The sequence below is a fragment of the Sus scrofa genome, chromosome 4, assembly GCF_054392235.1.
Source record: "Sus scrofa isolate SSC_HxYL_T2T_F1_AM1 chromosome 4, Sscrofa_HxYL_maternal_Yorkshire_Landrace_v2.0, whole genome shotgun sequence".
Classification (NCBI taxonomy): Eukaryota; Metazoa; Chordata; class Mammalia; order Artiodactyla; family Suidae; genus Sus; species Sus scrofa.
Genome location: NC_139386.1, coordinates 15,809,535 through 15,837,271, shown reverse-complemented (window position 1 = coordinate 15,837,271; position 27,737 = coordinate 15,809,535). Strand labels below are relative to the sequence as shown.

At 47.8% G+C, this 27,737-nt stretch overlaps 2 protein-coding genes and 1 long non-coding RNA gene across 9 annotated transcripts in view; 2 read left to right on the top strand and 1 right to left on the bottom strand.

Annotated features, from left to right (window-relative positions):
* Positions 1–6,550, top strand: part of LOC146403693 (uncharacterized) — a 152,933-nt gene extending 146,383 nt beyond the window's left edge. For all 3 annotated transcript variants that reach the window (XR_014843386.1, XR_014843387.1, XR_014843388.1), the window contains 3 exons: positions 4,492–4,696; positions 5,296–5,500; positions 5,829–6,550. This is a non-coding gene — a long non-coding RNA (uncharacterized LOC146403693). The remainder of the gene's footprint in view (positions 1–4,491; positions 4,697–5,295; positions 5,501–5,828) is intronic.
* Positions 1–27,737, bottom strand: part of ANXA13 (annexin A13) — a 58,306-nt gene that overhangs the window by 13,712 nt on the left and 16,857 nt on the right. For 2 of the 5 annotated variants that reach the window (XM_021088956.2, XM_013996500.3), the window contains 7 exons: positions 21,931–22,006; positions 10,240–10,334; positions 5,808–5,978; positions 3,278–3,311; positions 3,097–3,176; positions 1,379–1,447; positions 866–967 (listed from right to left, as the gene is read on the bottom strand). In XM_021088956.2, coding sequence (XP_020944615.1) covers positions 866–967; positions 1,379–1,447; positions 3,097–3,176; positions 3,278–3,311; positions 5,808–5,978; positions 10,240–10,334; positions 21,931–22,006 — 627 coding nt within the window. Of the gene's footprint in view, positions 1–865; positions 968–1,378; positions 1,448–3,096; positions 3,177–3,277; positions 3,312–5,807; positions 5,979–10,239; positions 10,335–21,930; positions 22,007–23,848; positions 24,013–27,737 lie in introns of those variants that run through there. The other 3 variants (XM_085021720.1, XM_085021721.1, XM_021088957.2) reach the window with 3 other exon arrangements.
* The window catches only part of FAM91A1 (family with sequence similarity 91 member A1), an 87,091-nt gene continuing 84,548 nt past the window's right edge, over positions 25,195–27,737 (top strand). Inside the window, exon 1 of the mRNA XM_085021716.1 lies at positions 25,195–25,586. Within this exon, the coding sequence (XP_084877842.1) occupies positions 25,425–25,586 (162 nt within the window). The 5' untranslated portion in view covers positions 25,195–25,424. The remainder of the gene's footprint in view (positions 25,587–27,737) is intronic.

Genomic DNA, 27,737 nt, shown 5'->3' with positions numbered 1-27,737 from the left:
CAGACTTTCCTTGTCCAGCAATTGTGGGTAACAGTGGCCCTTCAGCCTACGTTAGAGTTGCAGTACTGTTGTGAAATTGAAATGAGATACAGGGCACAGAAGTGCTTTGAATAGTTAAAAGCAATCCACAAATATATAAAAAAAAAAAAATCTGATATTCCACAAGGGGCTTCTTACAACCAAAGACTGACTTTCAGGGAAGGGCGAACCACTGTGTGCCTTGAAATAGATAACTCAGCTTTGTTGGCTTAAAATGATTAGATTAAAAAATTAATTGCATAAAAGTGATTTATACACATCTTTTCAGGAGTGTATGTCGGAGGTATTATCCTTATCTGTCTCTGGGAAGTGGTAGGCAGGCACTGTTAGCCCAACTGTAAATTGTGATAATAATAACAGCAAACATTTGTAGGCTTAGCATATAAATGGTAAGCATACATCTTATTTAACTTTTGGAGGCTGAATTTTTTATTTTTTTTATTTTTTTTATTTTTAGGGCCACACCCATGGCATATGGAGGTTCCCAGCCTAGGGGGTCAAATCAGAGCTGCAGTTGCCGGCCTACACCACAGCCACAACAACACAGGATTCGAGCCTCATCTGTGACCTATGCCACAGCTCACGGCAACACCGGATCCTTAACCCTTTGATCCACTGAGTGAAGCCAGGGATCAAACCCACATCCTCAGGGATCCTAGTTGGGCTCGTTAACCGATGAGCCACGAAGGGTCGGGGGAGGGGCAAAACGACCCCTGATGAGAAGCTCTGTTGTAAAAGCCCCTCCTAGTTCCATACCTCAGATCTGGACCTCTTTTGGAAATAGCCTGAGATTCGGTTTCAGCTGCCCTTGTGCTGGATCACTTACCACTTGGTAGGCTTGAAAGGTGGCTCGTAACTGCTTGTGACTCCTCTGGGCCAGGACTTCATTGAAGGCAAGCTCGTCCGTGCCCCAGCGGCCTTCCCCTGCCTAGACGGCAGAGTGCGAACACTTTTGAAAAAGCTTTTTGCAAAAAGACTGAATGTATAGAGCTGTGACCAAGTCACCCTTACCGGGAATGATAAAATGTGCGCTGAATAGAAGCAGCATTGATCGCCGCAGTATTTCCACCTTCTAGCCCACAAGTATACCTCACATATTTGTTTATGTTATTTATACCCTCAGGCGTTCCAGAAGAGATCTAAAGTGGTTATCCCCAGGGTGTAAGAATAGGAACAATTCTTTTAGGTACACGAAGACTGTATGTATGACAAATATGTTAAAGATCATACTTATTTCCCAATTAATTCCAATTCACATGCCAGAACGAAACATTTTGTTGAAAGTAATGTTCATGAAAAAAGAAAAGAATTTGCAGAGCCTGCAGGTCTGCATACTCACATCATACAGATCTTTGGCATCCTGACCTGCGAGGTCTTTGTCCACGTTATCTCCTTCTTCACGATTAGCCTAGAAAAGTCAACACATTGTTGTGAACTTGAGTTCCTGCTTGACCACAAAAAACAAAGAGGGCAAGTCCCAGAAGACGGGTGGCTTCAGAGGGGTGGCCGGAAGCTGGACTCATCCGGGCAAAGTGGCAGCGCTGCTCTTTGCTGCCATCTTTTGGGCACAACTGATGAACAGAGTAGCCTCTGCGACCAACACATTTGTACGTTTTTTTTCTCCTAGCAACCAGGGTCACTCAGAAACCCCACTGACCTCTGAGCGACATCCTGATGTCCCCTCGAATGAGTCCATTGAGGTGCTAATAGTCTTCCTTTCAAAATATCAAACTTTGCCTCTCAGGGACTCAGTCGTGAAGAGCCCTGAACGTTGGTCATGGAAGGTTTGAGGTCTCACCTAAGCCCTGAGTGTCAGGCAGAATTCTCGGATGACCTCAACGGCCCACCGCCTTGTTTAATCCCCTCCCATGGATGGTGGGCAAGACCTATGGACATAGTGAGGTATCACTCGTGTGATCATGTTTTGCGTGTATGGCAAGGGGCATGTCTGCAGATGTAATTAAGATCCCTAATCAGTTGAGTTCATCAAAAAAGGTGCTCTTTGGGGGAGGCCTGACCCAATCAGGTGAGCTCTTAAAAGGTCAGAGAGATGGAAGAAGTTAGAGATGTGCTTCCTCTGGCCTGGAGGAAACCAAAGAGCCGTGCTCTGCACTGTCTATGGGGCCACATGACAGGGGACTGCAGATGGCCTCTACCGGCCGAGTGTGGGCTCTGGTCAACATCAAGGAACTAGGACCATCAGCCACACAGCCACAGGGAACCGAAATCTGCCAACAGTCAGTGAGCTCGGAAGAGGACCCCGGGGCCTCAGAGGAGATGGCAGGCCTGGATGACACCTTGATTTCAGCCTGGAGATACCCTGAGCCAAGGACTCGGCTAACCTGTGACAGGACTCCTGGCCCGTGGAAACTGCTCAATCATAGGTCTGCACTGCTTAGGTTGCTAAGTTTGTGGCAGTTTTGTTCTGAATCAGGAGAACACTCACACACTCTTCCTGCTACAGCTGAAGCCTGCTCTGTGTGTTCTCTGCTGTCAGTCTCTCCAGCAGCAGAGTAATGAAACAGAGGAAGCCCACAAAGCTCATCAAGACGGCTGTGTCAATGAGAGTGCAGATGCTATCTGGCTGGAGGCCAGGGGGCTGTGTCCTAAGCAGGGCCAGTTCTGAAAGCCCTGCTTTCCCAGCCAAACTCCCCGCAGCCTGGCTTAGACTCCTTGAGTCCTGGAGTTAGCTGTGTCATGAAAAGGGCCCGGCTTGGGGTCAGATGGGGCTGGTTCTTGCACCTGAGCTTTGTCTTACCTACACCTGGGGGTTCCTCACTGGCAAAATGAGTTGATGATGCTTGATGAAATAACTCATTAACAAAAAAAGGATTGCCAACTGCAAATAACTAGGCAGATTTGTGATCATGGCGAAAATTGCCATTGAGTAATTTCACAATAGCTGGGCTGACAGGACACATGTCGACAGTCCCTCGATAACATTTGTAATAAAATTAGGAAGGGTTTATTATCTATATCGCCTTTTTCTTCGTGGTGCCAAGTTGCCACAGGCTTTATCTCACGATCCCAAAGCAGGCAAGACCTCTTTACGCTTACCTGTAGCAAGGAGACCAGAATTTTTTTTAGGTTTCCGCTTGTATCACTTTTGACATCTGATTCAAGGCTCCTGTCAAATACTTTGGAGAAGAAAAAAGGACGAGAGAGAGCAGATTTAGTTTCCCAGAGGTATTTTGGAAGGAACATTCTTTATCTAAAGTCAGAACAAAAGGTCACTTACACTTTTGGTAGGCCTCTTTAATGGCGATGATTTCCTGGGAAAGGTAATAAAAAAAGATCAATATTCCAAGGCGGGGTTAATAGATAAGATAGGCAGAGACATGCAAAGGGAAGAGGCAGGAGCTTGTCTCTGGACACAGCATTCCTTTCCGATACAGAGGGGCCATCCGGACAGGTCAAGGTCTAGGCCTGGAACAAGCCCCTGACTTTATGAAGGAGTCCTTTTTAAAAAAAAAAAAAAAAAAAAAAGTGTATTGAAGTATAATTGATTTACAATGTTGTGTTAATTTCTGCTGTACAGGAGAGTGATTCAGTTATATGTATGTGTATATTCTTTTCCATTATGGTTTATTACAGGATATTGAATATTGTAGGACCTTGTTTACCCATCCTATGTGTAATGATTTGCATCTGCTAACCCCAAACTCCCAGTCCATTCCTCCCCCCGACTCGCTTCCCCCGTGGCAACCACAAGTCTGTTCTCTTTGTCTGTGAGTCTCTTTCTGATTCGTAGATAGGTTCATTTGTGTCATGTATTAGACTCTCTGTATCAGTAATATCATATGGTATTTGTCCTTCTCTTTCTGATTTAGTGAAGGAGTCCCTTAGCTTACATTCTCCTTAGTTAAAAATGAAAACAGGGAGTTCCCGTCGTGGCTCAGTGGTTAACGAATCCGACTAGGAACCATGAGGTTGCAGATTCGATCCCTGGCCTCGCTCAGTGGGTTAAGAATCAGGTGTTGCCATGAGCTGTGGTGTGGGTCGCAGACTCGGCTCGGATCCTGCATTGCTGTGGCTCTGGTGTAGGTGGGTGGCTACAGCTCCAAATGGACCCCTAGCCTGGGAACCTCCATATGCCGCTGTTGCGGCCCTAGAAAAGGCAAAAAGACAAACAAACAAACAAACGAGGCAGGGCTGTCTATTTATTAAAATGAGGTAGGGCTGTCTGTTTCGGTAGCTTGTGCCGACTGGCCCACTTGGGAGCTGCCTCGGTGTACACTTGAACGAGCAGTGTGTCAGAGCAGACATTTCCCCACAGCATCTCCCATAAACTGTTTTAAAGGAAAGTCAGCGGGCAGTGGAGGGAGAAGGTGGAGGGGGCAGCAGAGGGTGAGGAGCCAGGCTGAGGTTGCCAGGGTGGACGGAGGGAGCGGAAAGCAGGCAGGGGCTGGACACCTGTGATTCTGCAGCCCGTCTGCTTTCTCCTCCTTCCAGCCCACTCCCAGGACCTGCCTGAACCCGGGGTCTGCTCTCTGCCTGCTTTTCTTCTTTTTACCGTCCGATCTAGCTGATTGGAAAAGAAAAAAAGGCTGTGCTCATTGTTTGAGACCAGGACCTGAAAGAAACTTGGCTGAGGATGAACCACATGTGGACAAATGAGATTAGAAAAAGCATGAGCCAAATTAACCTTCTTGCCAAGGTAGGCTGCTCAGATATTGGATGCCCGGTCGCTGGGACTTTGGTACTTGCGGAAAGGAGAGGAATATTAAGGAAAGCTGGGTGGTTAGTGGACAGATTGATGCCATCCTCCTGTGCAAGCGCTGCCTCCTCTAAGGCACGCTAATCGAAAACTGCCCAGGTGGAGGGGTTTTGTTATCCTGCGGGAAGAAAAGAAGTCCAGGGGTGAGGAGGGAAGGGTTTTGCAGTGTGGAATATGACGATACTTCGGGAAACATGGCCTGACAGCACAGGCTGAGCAGGAGGAACCAGCTCAGGTCATCGGCACTCCAGGCTTAAATGGCATTTTAGCGCCAGGACGCGGTTGCGGTTTTTCCTTGCTGTCTGCTCCAACCGCGGCTTCTGTTTCCCACCCAGAAGCCTCCAAGAATGTTAGGTTTTTCTGGCATTTTCCTTACTGGGCCTCCCTCTTCTACACGATGGGTATCATGGAAGAGGGAAGGATCTTCAGATAATGATCCGTGGACCCTCTTTACTCTTGATGAATTCCTTGGCCCTGGTGGGTTCTGGAACCAAAGATGAATGGGCTTCTGTGAGGGCCTTAACGAATGTTCTTTGCAGCTCCTGAGATGGTGCGGGGGGCGAGGTCTGCTGACAGAAGGACACGGAAACCTCTGGCAGGCAGTGGCAGCCCTGGGGGTGCCCACTGGGATCTCCTCGGCACCACCCACCTCCCCGCCTCGTTCTTGCACTTGACACTAGACGCAGCCATACTTGGACCGCCTGCTTCATTGTTTGTGCCAGGAGACCTGCGAAGTCAGGCCAGGTGGGTAAAGCAGAACTTTCTTCCTGCATACGAAACCGTGCATCTCTTTAGAAAAATGAAAGCTGACTGACACAGCTCTTCTGGAAGGTCCTATTCTGTCAAGCTAGGGGCAGCAACACCAAGACTGACGATCGGAGATTGGAAGAGGTGTCTCTCTAGTGTGAACCAAGCGGACACGTCTCTGCCCAACACTTGCCCATCCCGTGGGTGGGATGCGGGAGGACTTTCCCTTCTGGCGGCTCTAACCATCTCTGATGGGCGTGTGGACGCAGCCCTGGGGCCGGTCCAGGGCTCAGCTTGGACTGACCTTGTTGGTTCTCGTGCACAGGATCTCGATGAGCACGGACTCGTCTGTCCCCAGGCCCTTCATGGCTTTCCGGAGCTGCCGGGCAGCGTACTCGCAGGGGCGGTCCAGAAGGGCCAAGGCCGTCTTCTCGAAGTTTCCACTCAGCTCACTCTTGAGCACCTCCTCCAGGTCCTGTGGGAAGAGAGGGAGGGTCTTGGCTGGGAATGGCCTGCGAGCAGAGGAACAGGTGTCTGCTCCCCCTGCTGCCTGGCCTACGGCGGGCCGGGGTGGGGCGGCAGGACACCTGCCATGGCCCCACAGGGCACCATCTAGACAGGGGCTCTCCAGGCCTGAGCGACCTGTTCTGGAGGACGGTGGTCACTTGACTGCCTGTCTGTCTTCCACCAAGGCTGGCAGAGAGGCAGAGAGAAGACCCCCTGCCCTTCTGGGGACCACAAAGGTGAATTACAATAGCAACCAGCCGAGTTCCCGTAGTGGCGCAGCAGAAACAAATCCGACTAGGAACCGTGAAGTTGCGGGTTTGATCCCTGGCCTCCCTCAGTGGGTTAAGGATCTGGCATTGCGTGAGCTGTGGTGTAGGTCGCAGACACGGCGTGGATCTGCCATTGGTGTGGTGTAGGCCAGCAGCTACAGCTCCGATTCGACCCCTAGCCTGGGAACCTCTATATGCCTCGGGTGCGGCCCTAAAAAAGACAAAAAGACAAAAAACAAAAACAAAAACCAAAAAACCCCCAAGAAACAAACAGACATAAAGCAATAGCAACCAGCATTTGCAGAACATTTTGGGGCTCACATCACCTCCCTGGTCCTTGAGGTGGCCCTGGCAGGAGAGGTATTGCATTATCCCCTCTGGCTGAGCCTCAGGAAGATACAGACCTTGGCCCCAAATGCTTGACCAGAGTGGACTGGACTGCAGCTTTGCTCTCTCTATAGACCCTTCATTGTCCAAACTGGGGTACTTCTGAGAGGGAAAGGGGTGCTATTAGGAACAGCAGGGGGACAACAGGGATAAACTGGGCCTCTCCTGCGCAAACCAGATGGACAGTCACTCTGGTATTTTGTTAAATCCTGAAAGGGTCGCACGTGGGGCAGAGCTCAGCTCGGGGTGGGGACGTTTGCAAACTTCCCACTGACATCCTGTGTTTCTGGTGAGCCCTCCGGCATCACCAGTGAGTTGCCTTCTCCTGATTGTGCCTCCCTCTGACTAGACAGTTTGATGAGGAAAGAGTCACAAGTGGGCGTTTTGGAGCTCCCATTGTGGCTCAGCGGTAAAATGAATCCAACTGGGAACCATGAGGCAGGATCCCGGGCCTCGCTCAGTGGATTAAGGATCCGGCGTTGCCATGAGCTGCGGTGGAGATCGCAGATGTGGCTTGGATTCCACGTTGCCGTGGCTGTGGTGTAGGCCGGCAGCTGCAGCTCAGATTCGATCCCTAGCCTGGGAACCTCCATATGCCACAGGTGTGGCCCTAAAAAGCAATAGTAGTAGTAATAATAATAATAATAAAAAAGAATGAGGAGTTCCCGTCGTGGCGCAGTGGTTAATGAATCCGACTAGGAACCATGAGGTTGCGGGTTCGATCCCTGCCCTTGCTCAGTGGGTTAAGGATCCGGCATTGCCGTGAGCTGTGGTGTAGGTTGCAGACGCGGCTCGGATCCCGCGTTGCTGTGGCTCTGGTGTAGGCCGGTGGCTACAGCTCCGATTCAACCCCTGGCCTGGGAACCTCCATATGCCACGGGAGCGGCCCAAGAAATAGCAACAACAACAAAAGACCAAAAAAAAAAAAAAAAAAAAAAGAATGAGTGTTTAGTCCAACTAGAGTCATCCATGTCCCAGCTTAAATGAAGGACCTCCAAGCAGGTCCTTGACACAGAGGGACAGCCCCGTGTGTGTCAGACTGGAAGCCCAGAGACCAGCTTGTGTGTCAGGAACCAAATTACAGCACGAGGTGGGTCTGGCTACTCGGCACCGTGACATGACGACTAATAGCACTGCAGCTCTGTGACCTCAGAAATGTACTTGGTTTCACTGGCTGTCAGTTTCCTTCTCTGAAAAATGGGGTGAATAATAAGACTTACCTCTTAGGGTTGTTGGGAGAATTATATGAAACAATCCAAGTAAACACTGAACACAGTGCCTGGCACATTTTCAATATTTAATAAGTGATGATGATGATTGTTATTATTCCATGTTGAAAGGAACTTTCAGAGAGAAGGCAAATCGCCTATTTCTCCAATGAACCTCTGAGCTCCGGGCCTGGGAGAAAAACTCAGAAAACTTTTGTTCAAGGCCCTGGGACTGGCAGGCTTACAAGTGGGTTGTGATATTACTGCCTCTGTCCTCTGGCCGTTCCTGCGTCTAACCCTGCATTTGGGGAAGACAGGCCTTTGGTCAGTACTCTGTGGGTCCACGCAAACACTGGAAATATTTTTTCAGGTCAGACGGGCGTTATACAGAACTGCAGAGGAGAGAGATCCCAGCTGCCTGCTCTCACAAGCCCCAAGCACGGAAACAAATCCTTGTGCGTTTACATTCTGTTCGGACATAGGAGCCCGCTCAGGATATCTCATCTCTGTCCTGGTTTCCTGCTAACCAGCTGTGTCAGCTTGGCGTGGTTCTTCCCTTTGGAGTCTGGTTGACTTGGGGATTTAGATTTGATCGTCTCTACTGCCTTCTAGCTTTGGAATGTGGTTCTTGATCATTGCTTTGGCAGGCTCTGCTGACTGCATCACAGCTGAGAATTGGCAAGCAAGCAAATGATTGGCAGATACAGGTAGCTCAGGGTGTTGTGCTAGAGCATGCCCACCTCATCAGAGCCCTTGGGACCTCCCTTTGAACCTAGTTATTCGTGTCTTACACTAAAATTTAAGAAGGCTGCATCTGACTTTCCGTATCAGTAGAAGTAGATATAGCACTTAAGAGGCTGCTCTAGTTAAACCCGCAGCAAGGAGAGTTCAAGGTCTTTCAATTCAATTCAACGAAGCTGAACTGAAGCTTCATTTATTTTCACCACTGTCGTCAGTGAATGACATTGGCAAGCCTGATTGTGAGGAGAGAAGCAGAAAAACTATAAAAGCACAGCTGTGTGGACTGTTTAACGTGTGTATAAATAGCTCCTCTCATGGCCGTGGATTTTCTAGGAGCGGAGGCTGGCCCTGGAGACAGAAGACTTTAGATTTGAGTCCTGGTCCTTTTTCTTACTAAGGTTGTGGTTTGCGGTAGTCATTTAAACAGATGAGTTTCACTTTTCCTCTCTGTAAGATGGAAATCATCATATCTGGGAGTTCCCGTCGTGGCTCAGTGGTTAACGAATCCGACTAGGAACCATGAGGTTGCGGGTTCGGTCCCTGCCCTTGCTCAGTGGGTTAAGGATCCGGCATTGCCGTGAGCTATGGCGTAGGTTGCAGACACGGCTCGGATCCCGAGTTGCTGTGGCTCTGGTATAGGTCGACAGCTATACCTCCAATTCAACCCCTAGCTTGGGAACCCCCATATGCTGCGAGAGCGGCCCTAGAAAAGGCAAAAAGACAAAAAAAAAAAAAAAAAAAAAAGAAAAGAAAGAAAGAAAGAAAAAGAAATAATCATACCTATCATAGCTTCCCTTTCCTGGTATGAGGCAGCATTACCCTGCCTGATGCTCCCAGCAACCTGAGAGGGCAGGCAAATTATCATTTTCATTTTATTTGTGAGGAGACCAAGGCTTAGAGAAATTGCTGCCTGCCCAGTGTCAAAAAAGTAAGAAAATCCATCTCAATCTCTGTATTTATACATAAAGTTATTAAAACTGTAAAGGTTTTATAGATTTGGATTAGAATGCAGCATAATAATGACTAATACCATAATAATTCTAATACCATTAAGAAAATGCTGAATTGTGTTCATGATATATTAATAAAAAATAGAAAGCCTAATGCATTCTTAAAGATTTCTATACATAACACCATTAATAATAAGAATGAAAGAAAAGAAACATAAAGGAAGAAAAAGGTGTTGATGCTTAAGGAAATGCAGGGGATTTTTGTTTTTGTAACAATCACTAATGAAGAATATATTATTCTTGAAGATACCTGAATAAATGAAGAATTCTTGTACAAAGACCCACCTATGAAAGCTGATTTTCCAATCACTCTCCTATCTCTAAGTTAATCTGTGGAATTAGACCAAATGAGTGGGAAAAAATGACAGAGGGATTAATTCAAAAAGAAGTCAATGGAAAAAATAATGAGTTAAACAATATTGATTTTATAGGCTAACAAGGCAATTTGTTTTTCTGAAGTCAGTCGAGGTTGTAAATAGCTGTTTTGTTTTGTTTCTCGTGGGCTAACTCAATAAAGCATTAAAGATAGGCCTCACTGCCTTGGAAACATAAAGAAAGCAGAAGAGACAGTCAAGACCAAGGCCAAGTGCACGGCCTGGGACCCTTAGCATCACCTTGCCATATGTTGCCTTGTACTTTTGTTTGATTTGTTGCCTCTCATTCGATGTCCTGCTTGATAGGATTTCAATGATGGCCGCTTCATCAGTTCCTGGAGTGCAGGAGAAAGAGACAACACCGCAATGAGCACAACTTAAGACGGACATTTATTTTAGTCAGCCTGGGGAAACCACGGTGGTGGTCAGAGGCTTTGGTGGAGCCCAGATGGACCCTTTGCCTTTAATATCGTGTGCTGAGACCTGTCTTCTTGTCACTCACTTGACAAATACTCACTGAGGCCTCACGCTGCCTGAAGCATGGCTAGGCGTTTTAGTGGAAAGAGGAATGAATGTCGCCCATTCCTTAATTTCATTCCTCAACATAAGCACAAGAGAAATGAAAACTTACATCCACACAAGACGTGTATTCCAATGTTCATAACAGCATCATTCATAGTAGTCAAAAGGTGGAAACAACCTGAATATCCATCAATGGACAAATGGATAAATAAAAGGTGCTATAGCCATACAGTGGAATATTACTTGGTCAGAAAAAAGGAGTAAAGTATCAATACATTCTACAGTATGAAGGAAACTTTGAAACATTATGCTGAGTGAAAGAAGCCAACCACAGACAGCCACATATTATGATTTCATTTACATGGAAGTTCAGAATAGGGAACTCTATAGAGACAGACAGTGGAATAGTGGCTGGGGGTGGGGTTGGCAGAGGGGTGATGGCTAAAGGGTATGGGGGCTCCTTTTTAAGGTGATGAAAAGATTCTAAACTGACTGTGGCGATGATTTCATATTTCTGTGAATATGTTAAAAACAACTGAATTGAACACTTTTAACAGGTGAATTGCATGTGACTTATACCTCCAAACAAAATGTTAAAACAAATAAATATGGTATGTTCCTTGGCCTCCAGGTACTTAAAATGGAACAGAAGAGACTAAGATACAGGCCCAAATTGCTACACATTCAAGCCCATCCATAAATTTGTTCATCTCAGAAGAAAAGTCCTAATAGGAGGAAATTGCCCCTTAAGACTCCTTTGAAACAGTCTTTCTAAAATGATTTTTTTCCTTGATGCTCAACGTAATATTTTCTCATGGGAGGTAATATGATCAGTACCAAAATGATAATAAGAAAGAAGGGGATCTTCTTTCTTATTATCATTTTTTTTTTTTTTTGGCTGCGCTCATGGCATGCAAAAATTCCCTGGGCCAGGGATTGAACCCAGGCCACAGCAGTGACAACACCAGATCCTTAACCCGATGAGCCACCAGGGAGCTCTGAACATATAATTTTTTTTTTTTTAGGGCTGCACCACCCTTGGCATATGGAGGTTCCCAGGCTAGAGGTCAAATTGGAGCTGTAGCCACTGGCCTGCACCACAGCAACGCCAGATCTGAGCCATGTCTACAACCCACACCACAACTCATGGTAATACCGGATCATTAACCCACTGAGCAAAGACAGGGATCGAACCTGCATCCTCATGGATGCTAGTCAGATTCGTTTTTGCTGAGCTATGATGGGAACTCTCCATATCCTTTTTGAATATGGAGACAGGATTGGGAAGATCCTGTGTTGCAGGTGTGGGAATGAGAAAGACTATTTAATCAGCAAACCCTGAATTCAGTTTCTTCAGACTAGGTTAAAATCCTGGCCCCACCCTTGAACTGTATGACATCAGGCAAGTTCATAGCCTTAACAAGCCTCAGTTTTCCCACCTGTAAGTTGGAGGGGATAAAAGACAAGGCTGTTGCATGAATGAAATTCAAATAGGGGTCCAGGGTGGCCCTGAGGTGCACAGGGATCTTGGGTCACCAGGGATCGCAAACGACCCAAGGGCTGCCTCAGATCCAAGCAGGCCCGCTGAGGCCACCCTCCCAGTGACTGAGCTGAGAGGAGCATCAGAAGCCTTCTGGCCTAAACTCATATTTACAGATGAGGAAACTGAGGCACAGCTCGGACCCTCTTCCTAGTTCCCGCATATACCTCACTGTTCTGCGGTATTTGGATTCATTGAGGGTTCCCTGCCTGAGGCCCTCTCTCCTTCCACTCCTTCTTCTGCCCTCCACCACCTCCCTCGCAGCATCCTCCAGCAGCCCGTTCTTCCCGGCTCTTTACACTCAGCCTCCAGTTCTGCTAGTTGCCATCACTCCCCGACACCCCCCCCCCCCCCCGTGCCCTTTGCCCTTTGGCTGATGAATCCTAAACCAGCGCCTCTAGCCCTTACCTTTGCTGAGTCCAGATCTTATTTCCAGCTGCCTGTGGCCATCTTCCCATGCAAATCCCCAGGCATTTCAATTTCCCGTGTAGCTAAAACTTAGCTCATCTTGTCTATCCTTAAATCCATGCCCTACCCTGCTCATTTCATCTCAGTGCATGGCACCTGGATTAAAAAAATCCAAAGTCACTTTTGAGGGCCCACTTTCTACTCTTTTATACTTTTATACTGCCAAGTCCCATCTGTCTTACCTACTGTTCAGAGTTAAATTGTGGGAGTTCCCCCTGTGGCTCAATGGTTAACAAATCCAACGAGTATCCATGAGGACGCAGATTCGATCCCTGGTCTTGGCCTCACTCAGTGGGTCAAGGATCTGCCATGGCTGTGAGCTGTGGTGTAGGTTGCAGAGGCGGCTTGAATCCCACATTGCTGTGGCTGTGGTGTAGGCCAGCAGCTATAGTTCCCGTTCAACCCCTAGCCTGGGAACTTCCACATGCTGTGGGTGCAGCACTAAAAAGCAAAAAAAAAAAAAACAACAAAAAACAAAAAACAAAACCCAAAACCAAAAAACAGTTATAGTGTGTCTCCCCAAAATACGTTGAAACCTTCATTCCCCCAGTACTTTAGAACGTGACCTTATTTGGAAATAGGATCATTATAGATGTTATCAAGTTAAAACGAAACCATTAGGAAGGGGCCTAGCCCAATATAATGGTGTCTTTATAAAAAGCGGAAATTTGGACACAGAGAAAGATGCACAGAGACAAGAAGATGTGAAGAGACACAGGGGAATGCCCTGTGAGCTTGGAGGAGGGGGATGATGCATGTACAAGCCACGGAACCAAGCCTCCGGTGCCCAGAAGCTAGACGAGGCATAGTACAGATTCTTCTGGAGCACCTCGCGCCTCGAGGGCGGATGGCCTGTGGACGTGGTGGCTTCAGACTCCTGGCCTCCAGAACTAAGAGACAATACAGGTGTGTTGTGTAAAGCCCCCCAGTTTGTGGTACTTTGTTATGGCGGTCCCCAGGAAACTAGTCCACCCATTATCCCCAGCATCTCGAGAAGTCCAGGAAAGGAATGAAAAAAACCTCCCTTCACAGCCCAAAGCCTGGAGAGCACCTGCATAAGCCTGTTCCCAGCCCTGCTCTCAGCGCTCACTGCCTGTGACTGGTGTGTGCTTGGTCACTTTGGAATGGAATCGAATTAGTTGATTATGTACAATCGCTCCTACTCAGCTGAGAGATGAGGAGCCTGAAGGAGCAGGCGACGGGGAAGATGCAGTTTTATGTATTTTGATAGACGAGTTGGGAGCAGGGAAAATCTGAATCATGAGTGTGGGAAAGGCTGGAGGAGGACCTGGCTGGAAATGGGGAAAGGAAGCAAAAGGGACATTTGACTGGCTCTCACTCTGGCACCAGCCCTCATTGCCATATCTGGAAAGGCAGGGCCAGGACTGAGACTGCTTTGGGAGTTCCTGCTGTGGAACCGTGGAAACAAATCAGACTAGTATCCATGAGGATTGAGGTTCGATCCCTGGCCTCGCTCAGTGGGCTGGGGATCCGGTGTTGCCATGAGCTGTGGTGTAGGATGCTGTGGCTGTGGCATAGGCTGGCAGCTCTGATCCATCCCCTAACCTGGGAACTTCCTTACGCCGCGGGTGCGGTCTTAAAAAGCAAAAAGAAAAAGAAAAAAAAAAAAGGGGAAAAGAAAGACTTTTCTGACCCGTGACCTGGGGTTGGAGAGCTGTGTGCTATTCTTTCCATGGCCACTAGCTCTGTGTCTATGGACCGTTCACTTAGTCTCAAGGATTAGTTCCACCTTTGCAATTCTAGGACTAGCTAGCTCTTTCATTCCAGTTGGAGAAACAGAAAATACTAGGATGAGCTCACTTGCAAAAATAGCATTTGTTGCCTGCCTCCTCTGGCTCGCATCCAGCACGGTCATGTCTGCTGTTCCTCTTCATTTCCTCCTGCAGCCTCACCTACGTCATGTGTATCCAGTTTCTTCCTCCGTGACATTATTTCTTTTTAATCTCTGAGTGCCAGAACTCTCACCTCAAAAGGGATTTCTTTTTCTCATAAAAAAAAAACCTTTCTTTCCACATGGGCTGCTCCTGCTCAGGTCTAGGGCCTCCGCATCTCAGACCTGAATCCGTGCAGTCATCATCCCCAGAGAGACCTACCGGCCTCCCAGGGGGTCCATTCGCGGTATTGTGCCCACCAGGAATCGGGGGCTCATCGCTGGCTCCCTGTTTTTCCTCACCCCACTTCTAATTTGTCATCACTAAAACCTCACGCCTCACTCCCTTGGTGTGGCTCAGATCCACCCTCTTCTCCCCAGCCTCTGCTCTATCCTATCAGCAGAGCTGATCCCCGCATGAGCTTCCTCTTTTACCCTCACCTTTCCCATCAGCCTCTGCTTCCCCAGAGTGACCTTGCTGCTGAGCAGATCACCTGCTCACTCTTCTGCTTCACATCTTTCCATGTCGGCCCCCTGGAATCCGGAATAACAGTTGCGCTGCTCCCTCTGCCTGCAAGACTTTAGCTTTGATGCTCACCTTTCCTCCCTCTTCCCAGACTGACCCGCTGGGCTTTTCTGGCACAGGTGGGCCCTCCTTCCCATGTCCCTTACGTTGCCTGTCCTCCTTCTCTGTCCTGGGACACTGCAAGTGCCCCAGAAGCAGAGGGCTTTGCTCGTAGCAGAATCCACAGGGAAGGCTCTCGGTATCCATCAGACCTGGCTTGCTGAGTGAATGATGTTTCAGTGCACGCACAGAGAAGTTGGCACTGAGTTATAATGGAGCTGAGCTCTGCATGGGTGTGAGTGGCACATGCTACTCGGGTGGGCGACATGCAGCAGGGACCAATAGGAAATCCTCTGCTCTAATGCCGGAGGCAACCCACATCCGCATCATTCAGGAACACTGAGTTAAAATTTTAAAAATAAGGGTTTTTTTTTTAGCCTTTCCTTCCTGGAATATTTTTTAAGTCTGGGGGTGGCCCAGCAGCAACTTGGAGGTGGGAAGAGAGCCTGGAAATGACTAGATTTCCCTCAAGCCCTTTGAGTCGGGTATCAGGTTTATCCGAGGAACTATTACCACTCCCTGACCAAGGAGCGATTTACGGAACAGTGACCTCATCTTGCATTTCACTGTATGTGTGTCACAGCGGCAGTCTATGCAGTGGAACAATTTCCTGTAAACATTTACAATGGTTTAAGGCTCTGGGGCCAGTCCCCAGTGATTCTGGGAAAGACGTTTGAAGAAAGGAGGAAAGCAGGAACCTCGGCCTTGACCGTGCATCAGCCACAGCAGAGTCCCTGCACAGTGGAGGTCAGAACCAGGGCAATCGCTAGCCCCAGATGTGCCAGAGGGCCTCCTGGCTTTGGCTTTTCTAGCAATTTTCTGGGAAGATACCGAGCTGAGTTTCAGCAGGATGGAGGCTGCTGGGTTTGAAGTGCCCTCCATGCCACACCCAGGACGCATGTGCCTGCTGAGTGCTCCGTGCAGGGTGCTGGTGGCCGGGCTCGGCTTCCCACGGGCTCCAAGGCCAACTGCAGCCGGCCTTGCTCCCTAGCCGCTTTTCCCTCCAAGACCCTGTTTCTGTACTTCTCAGAGGGAGGAAGGCACACATCCTTCCACATTTCAGAGAGGATAATGGATGTGGGGGTCCACACACTGTTAGATTAAGACACTCTTCAGAAGGGGCCTGCTGGGATGGGATCCCTGAGAGGAAGGCCTGACGGAGTGTCCGTGCTGGGGACTCTGGGTTAACCAAGACCCAGGCCAAGAAGAGCCTTCGGAGACAGGAAAGCAGAGGAACCAGAGGAACAGCAAGGAATCTGTCAGGTTTATGTTATTTGTAAAACTCAAATATTATTTCCTGGTCTAGCATCCTTATTATTTTGAATTGCCTGGGTGGGTGAGTGGATGGCGAATGCACTTAATCTTTTTGATGCATAGGGCTCTGACCTCACTCTACTCAATACATGGGGTTATTGAGGACTCAGCATGGCTGAAATAGTCTGTAGGTATAGAATACAAATGGTCTTTTGAAGGCTCATTACTTAAGAAGGGACATCAAGTATCTCATTAATTACTTTGATATCGGCTCTCTTCAAATATATATATATATATATATATTTGGCGTGCCCTTGGCACATGGAAGTTCTCAGACCAGGGATTGAACCTGCACCACAGTAGTGACCCGAGCTGCTGCAGTGACAATGCCGGATCCTTAACCCGCTGCACCAAAAAGGAATTCCGAAATGATATTTTTGATATAGTGTTAAGTAAAGTGTATTGTTAAAATTGATTTCATCTGCATTTTTAAAAAATTTGACTTCTCAAAAACTAAAAAATGACCTATACGTCTCACCTCTGTGGTTATTGGACACAGGTTTGGCTTCCCACAGGCTCCAAGGGAAGACTGAGACATTTAAATGTCTCTTAAGTAAGTCTCTTCCAGACAGACATTTAAATCCAGTCCTACCAGGGTATATCAATGGGATAGGTGCATGGTTTGGCAGACAAATCTTGCCAATGGTACAGTTTTGCTTGAGCTTGCTCTTATTAATAGAGGCTGGAATTCTAGCCCTTCACCCCAATGATAGCTTTTTCAAGATGGCCCTTGTTTCCCGAGGCCCCACCCTCATATTATAACGCTTTGTTCTTGGACAAGTATATAATCTCTGAGGCTTGGTGATCTCATCCATTCTGTCATTATAGCACAAGTTTACAGGGTTGTTGGGGGAGCTACACAAGGTGATGTATATATAGTACCCAGCTTAGCCCTTGGCATGTCGGGGGATCTCCAACAGTAACCAACCACAAGAGTGGTCCCATCTCATGGCCACACCCAAGGCGGGGAGAGAACCCTACGTGACTTTGGCATTCAGTAGGTGCTCCATCTGTGCTTGGTGAACTAAACTTGTGTGGTGGCGAAGAACTCAGGGATTTATCACAAATTACAGCTGACTTAGTCCCATACCCACTTCAGCGCCCGTCTCCAACCCAATATCCAGATGTCAAGCCCTCACTCGAGAGGCAGCAGGGAAACACCTGTGGGGCTGGATCAGCCAACCCAGGACTCTAAACATCCTGACACTTCCAGGCAAACACATCTCCCGACAGCTGTTGTTCCAATACAAGGTGAGCCAAGACCCGAGCTGGGAACAGTTCCTCTCTGCTGAGCTTTCCTCTGATGCCCCCCCACCAAGCAACCCAGTTGTCTTCCTTCATTTCCAGCCCCCTACTCGCTAATTGATCCAATAATACTTATGTAGAAATCCCTTCTACCACTTTCCTTCCAGATCGTCTCTAACCCCAGCTCCTTCAGAACTTCAGTATCCCTTGGGCAAGTCAGATTATTCCATAGTGAGATAGTTCCTTATACTGAAGCAAAATATGCCTTCCTGGAACTTCCACCATGGATCCCAGTTCTTGCCTCTGAAGTGACACAAAGAACTCAAGGCCATCTTTGTTCTACCACAATACTCATTCCTAGGATAAAAAAATCTCTGCTTATTTACTTTTAAGTAAAAATCGAGCACTTGTCTTCATAAAACATGATGCCGAGTGAAAAAAGCCAGACACAGAAGGCCACCTGTTGCAAAATCTCAGTTGCATGAAACATCCAGAAGAGGCAAATCCATAGAGATGGAAAATGGACCAGTGACTGCCTGGGCCTGAAGGGAGGGTGGAGTGGGAGTGGCCGTTAATGCCTGTGGGATTTCTTTTGGGTGATAAAAATGTTCTGGAATTAGAGGCGAGGGTTACACAACCCTCTGAATATAATGAACCCCATGAAATTGTATGCTGCAAAAGGGTGCATTTTATGATATGTCAATTATAGCACAGTAAGAAAAAGACAAATTTAATAAAGCACCCTGTAGACTTAAATGGCTCCTGTCAGCTGTTAACAGAGCATCCGTGTCCTCTCATGCTTGTCCCCTGACTCACCTCTCCATTGCAGCTATGTGGTCAAGGTGGCTTAGCTGTAGCATCTCTAAATTGGTGGGCTTTGGAGTGAGTGACAGGAATTGGTTCAATTGCCGTGTCGTGACTTTGAGTAGGCTATTTAACTTGTCACGGCCTGTTTCTTCATCTGAAAAATGGATTTTTGTGGGAATAACTTAATGAGATTTTATAAAGAGAGTGCTTGGCTCAGTGCCTAGAATGTTAAAAGTTTCCCAATAAATGTAAGAAAAGAAAATTAAGGAAATCAGTCAACCTTGCCCCCCGGTCCCTCTATTTTTTTTTTCTCCCAAGCTATTGCCCCTTCAATGCCCTAACTTCCTTGTTCTTCTGGAACCCCTGGGCAGCAAACCCGGGGTTAGCCTAACATCCATTTCTCTTGTCCTGCCTTCAGGCTGCAGGAGAGAATCATGAGCTGTGGGGGTTGGAGCCAGGGTGAAATCATGGTCTCTGCTCAGCAGAGACCTCACCATGGATCAGCAGTCGTTTCCTGGACATGTCCACTCAACATCTATTCCAAACCACCACTCGGATGTCAGACTCCATTGGTCAACCCAACTCTTTCAGCCCTACTGAGCAGTGGCAGGTCGCCAGGTGAGAGCTCCCTCAACGTTGGGCCCCTGCCACCCCCACGAATGTATCGAGTCCAGCTCTCCCCTCCCCTCCTCTTTCCATTCATGGTGTTTGGGATTCCCCCTCTTCCAGGCTTTCCTAAAATCTTGCTTCATCAGCCATTCCCGTTCTCTCCTGGATGTACAAACTCTTCTTCAACAGACCCCTTCTTTTTCTGTCTAGTCTCCTCTAACCTCAGCCTTCTGAGGCTGCGAGCCTCTCTCCTCTCTGATGGAACAGCTCCCTCATCTTTGTTCTCACCCCAGGGAACAGCGGCGAGCCTTCTGCTTCCAGCTCTGCGCCCAGAGCTACTCCGGTAGTGGTGATCGCTTTACCCTGGGCTGCAAAATCCAGCGCTCACCTCCTCCTCTTCCTTGGCCTCAGGGTGGATAGGGTTTTACACGTTTCCCCCACTCCTTTCTCCTGGGAACTCTTTCCCTTTGGTTCTGGAGACACATTCTCTCCTGTTTCTCATCCCATCTCTCGGCCATTCCTTCCCATCTTACTTTTACATTTGCCTTGAATGCGGGGATTGCCTACATCTTTCCTCTCTCTCTCTCTTTTTTCTTTCTAGGGCTGCACCTGTGGCATGTGGAAGTTCCTGGGCTAGGGATCAAATGACAGCTGCAGCCACCAGCCTACACCACAGCTCACAACAATGCCAGATCCTTAACCCACTGAGCGAGGCCAAGGATGGAACCTGTGTCCTCAGAGAAGCAACATCCTGTCCTTAACCTGCTGAGCCACACTGGGAACTCCTGCATCTCTTCTCTCTTTACTCCTGCATCTCTTCTCTCTTTACGCAGACTCCCAGGGTGAGCTCGTCCTCACCCATGGCCTTAACCGCCACCCATGTGGTGGCGTCTCTCAAATCTGGGGTCTTTGTCTGCATCTCTCTCCCTGGTTCTAGACATATCTTTGCTCATCTGGATCATTCCTTTGGATTCCTCAGACCCTTGAATTCAACACGTCTAAAGAATGATCTACACTTTCACGCCACACTTCACCTCCACACGCTTCCCTCTTTTTCTTGTTAAATGATAACGCCTCTCTTGTTCCCTGAGACAGGAGCTCTGGGGTTCTTTCTGACTTCTCACTTTCCCTCATGCCCGACTCGTCTGTGACCAGCTCCTGGGGTGTCTGCACATTAATGCCTCAGATCTCTTCCTTCTTGTCCGTACTCACTGCCCTACCGGCCTCCTCTCCTGTCTCCTGGTCACCTCCTAACGTGTCTCTCTCCCTCCATTCCCACCTGCCTCCAGTCCGTTCTCTCTGTGGCTGTCTAGGTAAGGTCCTCCTTGATTTCACCTTGTCTCAGAATAAAGCACCGGTTCCTAAACACGTCACACACGACTCTGCAGTGAAGGCGCTTGATAAGTGTTTGTTGGCTTGTTGAGTGAATGCGAGATGTGTGCTGAAGAGCACCGAGGGCCCCCCGTGGAAGTGGAAGCTTGTCCTAAGCTCGAAGGTCGACCTCTGATGGTCAAGAGCAGGGATTTAATTCCTGCCTGAGCTTAACGCTGCTCTGCCACTTGCTCACGAGCTGTGGGAGTCTGGACAAGTCACGTAGCCCCTCTCAGCCTCACTTTAACCATCTGGAAAATTAGGATTAAATGAGGTGTGCTATTATTAAATGAAGTAATGCGTGCAAAACGTATGGCAAAAAGAGTTCAATAGATGTGGTGTCTTATTGTGAAGCTGCCTCTTCCGTAAAGTCCCAGCACTTAAGGTACCCTTTGGAGGCAGGTGGATTTGTTCTTTGGCCTCTTCCTACTCCATGCGGCCTTCAGCATAAGTCTGCCCTGGCCACCTCTGCCTTCTTTTCTACTCAAAAGCTGTTCCAAATCATCAGCCAGACTCCACACTCCATCCCTTTAGCAGACAACCGTGCCTTCCGTTCCCCAAGCAACATCCACCTTCAGGCCTGACCACCTTCGGCTTCCTCCCCTTCCAACACCCATCGATGTGCCACTTCCCGCTCTCACTCTTTCCTCCCTCCCCACTCAAGGTAACTCCTTCTATCTGAGCTTTGGATTCCACCTTCTTCCAGGCTTCTGGGACTAGAACCTTGTTTTATCAGTGACTTCCTTGGGCTCCAGAGCCTTTTCTCATAGCCCTGGATGCTCCTTCCCTCATCCCACCTGGGCCCGGGTTTGCTTACTCCTCATCTCGCTTAGCCTCCCATTCTTGGCCCCGAACTTGCCTTGGCCTGGATGTAAGTAGCTTCCCTAGTGTTGCCCCTTGATTCTTGACCTTGGCCACTGTTTTATCTCCACTTGCTCTACTTTGAGATGCTGCCCCCAGGTGCCTAATCCAGTTCTAATCAGCCTGATCCCCCACCACCTCCCATAAAAGGCCTCAGAGGGTTTAGATGACATTGAGCTCACGAACAACACTGCTCACAAACATTCCTCCACCTCAAGTTCAAATTAAGTATGAAAATATCGGGAGTTCCCATTGTGGCTCAGTGGGTTACAAACCTGACTAGTATCCATGAGGACACGGGTTCGATCCCTGGCCCCGCTCAGTGGGTTAAGGATCCAACGTTGCCGTGGCTGTGGTGTCGGCCAACCTCTGTAGCTCCCATTCAACCCTTAGCCTGAGAACTTCCCTATGCCACAGGTGTGGCCCTAAAAAGCAAAATAAATAAATAAATAAATAAATAAAATTCAATTTCTAATTATTTAATTGAATCCTGAGAAGTAATAGGATCTGATTATACATTTGCAAATGCTTATAAAGAGAACCTTAAAAGTCATCAACTCAGCTTGGAGTATACAAGAGAAGTGGAAAGTCATCTTCTTAAGATCATGGGAAATTTGGACATGAGATCATGTTTCATCAACTTCAGAATTAAGATAGCAAACAAAATATCTTTCATACCCATTCCTTTGCAGGCTTTGTGCAGCTTTTTGGCATCTCGATCAACATCGAAACCCTGATCACTTTTCGCTTTGGCCTGGAGAAAGATAATTGAGAAGGTGAGTGGACAACATAGGCATTTCAGAATTACCTCTGGCTGAAAGTGGCAGCTAACGGCAAGACCAAGCAGACATCCAAATTAGGGACCAGCTGCCACTTTACACGTGGATTCATGTGGAAATCAGCCGGGGAAACTCTGGCCGCAGAGAGGGGGCTGGTACTCCCTGGAGCCAGCTGGACTTGGATGACCTCGGAGAATGAGCCCCTCTGTCCTCAAGGACAATCAGCCTGGCCAGCTCCGGGAGGGGCGACTTTCACATCAACCCCACCTTTGTGTATCTGTCTCTGAGACAGAGAGTGTGACACAGTGGCCACTGTCCTAGAAGGCCGAATTTCTGCCTTTGCTGTGAGACACAGTATGTCGAGGGAGGAGGCATTGCTGGCCAGAAGCTGAGGGTTCCAGGATCTTCTTACAAGTCCATTTGGCACCCTGGGCTAGAGCTTTGCCAGTCACGCAATGATATTTAGTTGGTCAGAGATATCCTAGGGACAGGCAATAGCAGAGTTGCTGGTTTTTCACCATCCCTTGGGGAGAGAAAGCTCTGTATATTTACTAATGTTTCCTGCACTTCAGTCATTGGCATAATATATGCCCTGATTTGTCCACAGCTATCTGTGTCTACATTATTGTTATTTGCTTATTACTTTTCTTTCAGTTGACCTGTTTTCACTTAAAATTATTTTTCAAGGAGCTCCCGTTGTGGCTCAGCAGTTAACGAATCTGACTAGCATCCACGAGGACTCAGGTTCGATCCCTGGCCTCGCTCAGTGGGTTAAGGACCCAGTGTTGCTGTGAGCTGTGGTATAGGTCGCAGATGCAGCTTGGATCTGACATTGCTGTGGCTCTGGCGTAGGCCAGCAGGTACAGCTCTATTAGACCCCTAACCTGGGAACCTCCATATGCCTCGGATGTGGCCCTAAAAGGACAAAAGACACACACACACACACAAAAATTAAATTAATTTTTAAAGAAGGAGGGTTAAAAATGTAACGACGGAAGGTTAATTGCAGTTTGCCATTAGTAGCTTTGAACACACCCAGTGGTTTCTCAGTTCTTGGTCCTTCCTCACAGAGATGCCCTTTGATAACCTGTGTCACATATTTCCCATGATCCTTCAACGAAGGCTGGTTTAAGTGCTAGTCTATACTCTCCCTCCTTCCGTTTCTTTGGGTACCTGTTGGGAGTGAGCCGTTAACCACATAAAGCACAGAGTACCAGTTGTGTTTATCTGCCCGATAACCTTATTTCCTTTGGGGGACTTCCCTCCCCCATTTCGTATCGTCTCGTGGGGGTGGTCAGTCAGGAGGCTTGAGCCCCATTGTTCTGCCCTTGGGTAGATTCGTACCCTGTCACTATGGCAACAGTGACTGGCTCAGGAGTGGTGCTGTAATCCAAGTGGGATGGCTTAGAGTTTTCCCTTGGTTGATTTGTGGATATCTCGAGAGAGATGTTTTTCCTTGCCTGGTTTGCCAAGCTGACAAGTGTGGGTAGAGGGCTGATGGTGCCGTGTTGTCCACCACATGTAGGAAGCATGAATGTGGAGACAAGAAGAGTGGAGATAGGGAGAGAAAAAGAGAGATTGAGATTGAATAACTATAGGCAAAACTATGGAGCGGAGGAGGGCTGGCTTCTAGGTTTCTGTTAATGGAATATCATATGCTTAGAACCAAACGGCTCTTCGGGGCCACCTATCACCCCACTGAGTTTGCAATGTGACTCATGGCCCGTCTTGAAATACCTGTTCCTGAAACAAGCTGGGAGAGGGACTCAAGTTTGTTGACACCCACTATGTGCTAAACAATTTCTTCATTTACAGACCTTTGTTCATTATTCACAGGGAAGAGTAGGCATTAGTTGGCTGCTTGACAGAGGCAGAAGCCTGGGTTCAGGCAGGTCAGGGAATTTGTGGTCTTGCACGATGCAGGTTTGCTGCAGCTCAACTTGTCTCCTAAGGCCCCTTGGGTACCGTGCATCATCATCTTGCCTCACAATCTAATTATGACATGTTCAGCAGAGGGATGGCAGGTCCTGTTTTCCTTTCCTAGTATTTTGTGAGCTATAAGAAAGCTGTCTGGTGCTTCTAGAGGCTTGTTGGCGGCTCCAGAGACACAATTTGTGGGGCTCAATGCTAAATGAATGTAGGACTCCTTGGTTTAAAATGATTAAGAATTTCGAGATGGTGATATCAGAACGTTCAACCAAGAGGAAGGCCTTCCTGAGTGCCGGGCCCTGTGCAGCTGCACAGGCTGTGCACTGACCAAGCCCACCCTGCATTTTGATCATATTCTAAAAGGCTGGTTCTCTGGGTGTGGGAGCACAAGAAATAGCAATCTCAAAGGACTAAATCGTGCCTTTGCTTTTCATCAGGAGCATTACAGGCAGCTCAGGAAGTGAGGTGGAATCGAACCAGAACAGCAGAAATCTCCTATCTACAGGCTGATTCATAAACTGTTCTGCATGGCCTTTTAGACTCATTGGTACAAGAATTTGGTGGAACCCTTATTATCTATCCCACTTCACAGGTGACAAGTTGAAACAGAGACACAGGGCTCTGTGAATGGCTGTTCAGGCTCTGCCTGTCCTGAGGGTCCCCGTTCAGGGTCCATCTGGGTTACACTTGCCAAACTCTGTGCTGGCAGGGCTGCTTTCTCCCCAGAGGGACACTTTCCCCTCATTTGCACAAAGATGCTGCCAGAGCTTGCATAAGCCACGAGGGGACATGTTTAAGATCGCCTGGCCAGGCAACGGCTGAATCAGAGCCAGGGCTCAAACCAGCACTGTCTGACTCTGTCAGGTATGCAGTGGCATTCCCTTCCTGTTTTAGCAAGAAAGTTCCACGATGCAAATATCCTAGAGTTTTAAGAGCAGAGGGGTGGGAAGACCTTCTGAACATGTCCAGTTTGTTTTTCCAAGGCCAAAAAATGAGTAATAATGTGTCATTTAGTCCAAAATAATAGTGATGGCGGGGGTGCAGTGGGAGAATGTTGAGTCAATGTTAGGAATAAAGATGATGTTGAGACTTCCTTTTTTTTTTTTTTTTGCTTAACAAATAAGCAGCATAAAAGTCTGTATTAGATGTGCGACCCTCCGAAGGGCAGTTTGAAGTCACCATTCACTTTCTAGGAATGGCCCTTAGCCATGTTGGTCATCTTTCCTTATCAGAAGAGAATTCCATGCTGTTTTTCATAACAGCCGGGTATTGCATGTCAGAGGGCAGGAATCATGTGATGTGATTTTTAAAAAAGATAACAGAGAGAAAAAGAAAACCGTCTGTTTGCGAGGAGTCCTCCCTCCGCATGGCTGGGGCACGGCTACAATGGACGCATTCAGCAGCGAGACCCAGTGTTGATGCCAGGGGTGCCCGTGTCCCTGGCTCGTTCTCCCGAGCTGGGTAATGAACATCTCCGGAATGTGTGTGGAGCCGACCCATTGTTCATTGTTAGCGGGCCAGGCAGCTGGCTCTGGGGCCTCGGGCCTGTTTGCCCATCAGGAGATTTTCTTTGTGAGACCTGAGGCCGCTCAGCAGAACTTCGGCACACAGCAGGTTTGCAGGAATGTGAGTCAGACACAAAAAGGGGGTGCAGGGGCTCCAGGATGGGGGTGGAGGGTTGAGATTGTGGCGGTTGAGGAAAACCCGCGAATATTCCACTTGCTTTCAACTCCAAGGCATAACAGAGGTGGGACAACGCTCCTTTTATTGTTTTGTGTTGACTTTTTTTTTTTTTTTAACAGCCTTTGTACTGACACTTGAGAGACAAGAAAAGGACATGATGTTAGGTGTCCTTTATTATTGTCCTAATAACAATGATAACAGAGACTGGGCTTTGAGCCCACGTGAATCCAAGTTTGAACGGGGTCTTGCCCCTTAGCAGCCGTGTGAACCTGGGCCATTTAACCTCTAAGCCACCATTTCTTCATCTGTAAAATAGGGGCAGTGTCCGCCTGCTGAGATCTGAGGCTTCTGTGAGAGAGCATTTCCAGTGCCGATGTAGAGGAGGCACTGAAATCCTAGTCCTGTCTCTGCCTCTTTGGGCCATCTCTTGTTTTTTTGTCTTGTGGTAATAGGTTTTTGATTCTTCATATTTTGACTTGACAAGTTTGGAAGATATACATATGTAGATATATAGACATCTTCCAAACTTGATACTGTGAAATTCCATCATCTATCTATCCATCCATCCATCTCTCCATCTATCCATCCATCTATTCATCCACCCATCCATCCATCTATCCATCCATCTACCTATCCATCTATCCATCCATCTATCCATCCATCTACCTATCCATCTATCCATCCATCTATCCATCCATCTACCTATCCATCTATCCATCCATCCCTCTATTCATCTACCCATGTATCCATATATCCATCCATCCTTCTATCATCTATCTGGCAATGCCCTGGACAATATCACATTTATAATAAGTAGCCACTGAGTCTAATCAGACTGGATTTGAATCCCAGCATGACTGCTCATTACTTGTGTGACCTTGAACAAATTTGGGAACCTCTATGAGCTGTGGTTTCCTCATGGCAAAAATGTGGATAATAATATCGCCCACCTTGTGGGTCTCTTGTGAGAGTTTAAGTGAAGTCATTCATGCAAAGCATCTAAAAGGAAGCCTAGCAGAGGGCGCACATGCTTAATAATTGTGAACAATTAACGTTTGTTGAAGGCAGGTCAACAATGACCTTTCCAGAATATTCTAAACCCTTTCCTGCTCGGGGACTTTTTGCCTTATAAATGGCACTTGAAGGATCCATTTTTCATTCATCACCTACAGTTCAGATTTAGTGCTCCAGACATCACCCAGGGCAGTAAGGTGGTCAAAAATGCAGGCTGTGTGGAGGCCGAGGGACCTGGGCTGACACCACCACGCCACATTTTGATCAGGGTGGTAATTCACAACCTCTGGGTGTGAGGGTCCCATTGAGACATAGGCGGGGGCAGTGCTGGCCATCGTGCTGTTGTGTCAGGGTCACATTAAACAAATACTCCATACTCTACAAAAGGCACTGCCCGGTGCATGACTATGCTGGGAGCTTTCTGTCTTATTTTTTCACTCCTTCTGGCATGTCTACAGGTCACTTTTCTGTGTTTCCATGTTCCTGCATCTAAAACAAGGCAACAAAGGATCCATTTTTCTTGAGGGAGAAGGCAGAGAAAATAAATAGATTCTACGGACCTAGGAAGTAGCATCACCTGGGCAGAAAGAATGTTGGAGACACCCACTCTGAAATGAGTCAGGGATGTGCCAACCTCAGCACATGGACTGCCCAGGAAGAAGGCTGGTTCTAAATCAAGTTCTGAATCATAGCCTCGGCCGGAAGGGCTAGGGTGGAGGAACAGACACCTGATCAAAGGCTTCTGACCCAGCGCGATTCAAGGAAGGGTTAGCTCTTAGGATGAAATGGGAGGGTTTTAAGAAATCATCCTCCAAATTGCATCAAGCTCTGGGGATGGAGTGTGTGAAAAAGTTAGAGGAGGGATGTGGTTTGCAAGTTGGTTGCTCTGTACAGTTATATAGTAACCAAGATTTTCCAGGAGTACACGCTTGTTTAAGTACACTCCCACTCACCAATAGGTGTGACCTCATTGAATTAAGCCTGGAAAATAAGAACATCCTGTCTCATGACAGCCATGTGAATTCCTTAAAAAGCAGTACAAAGCTGGCACATTGGACCTCTGAACAGTTCCTCTCTCTT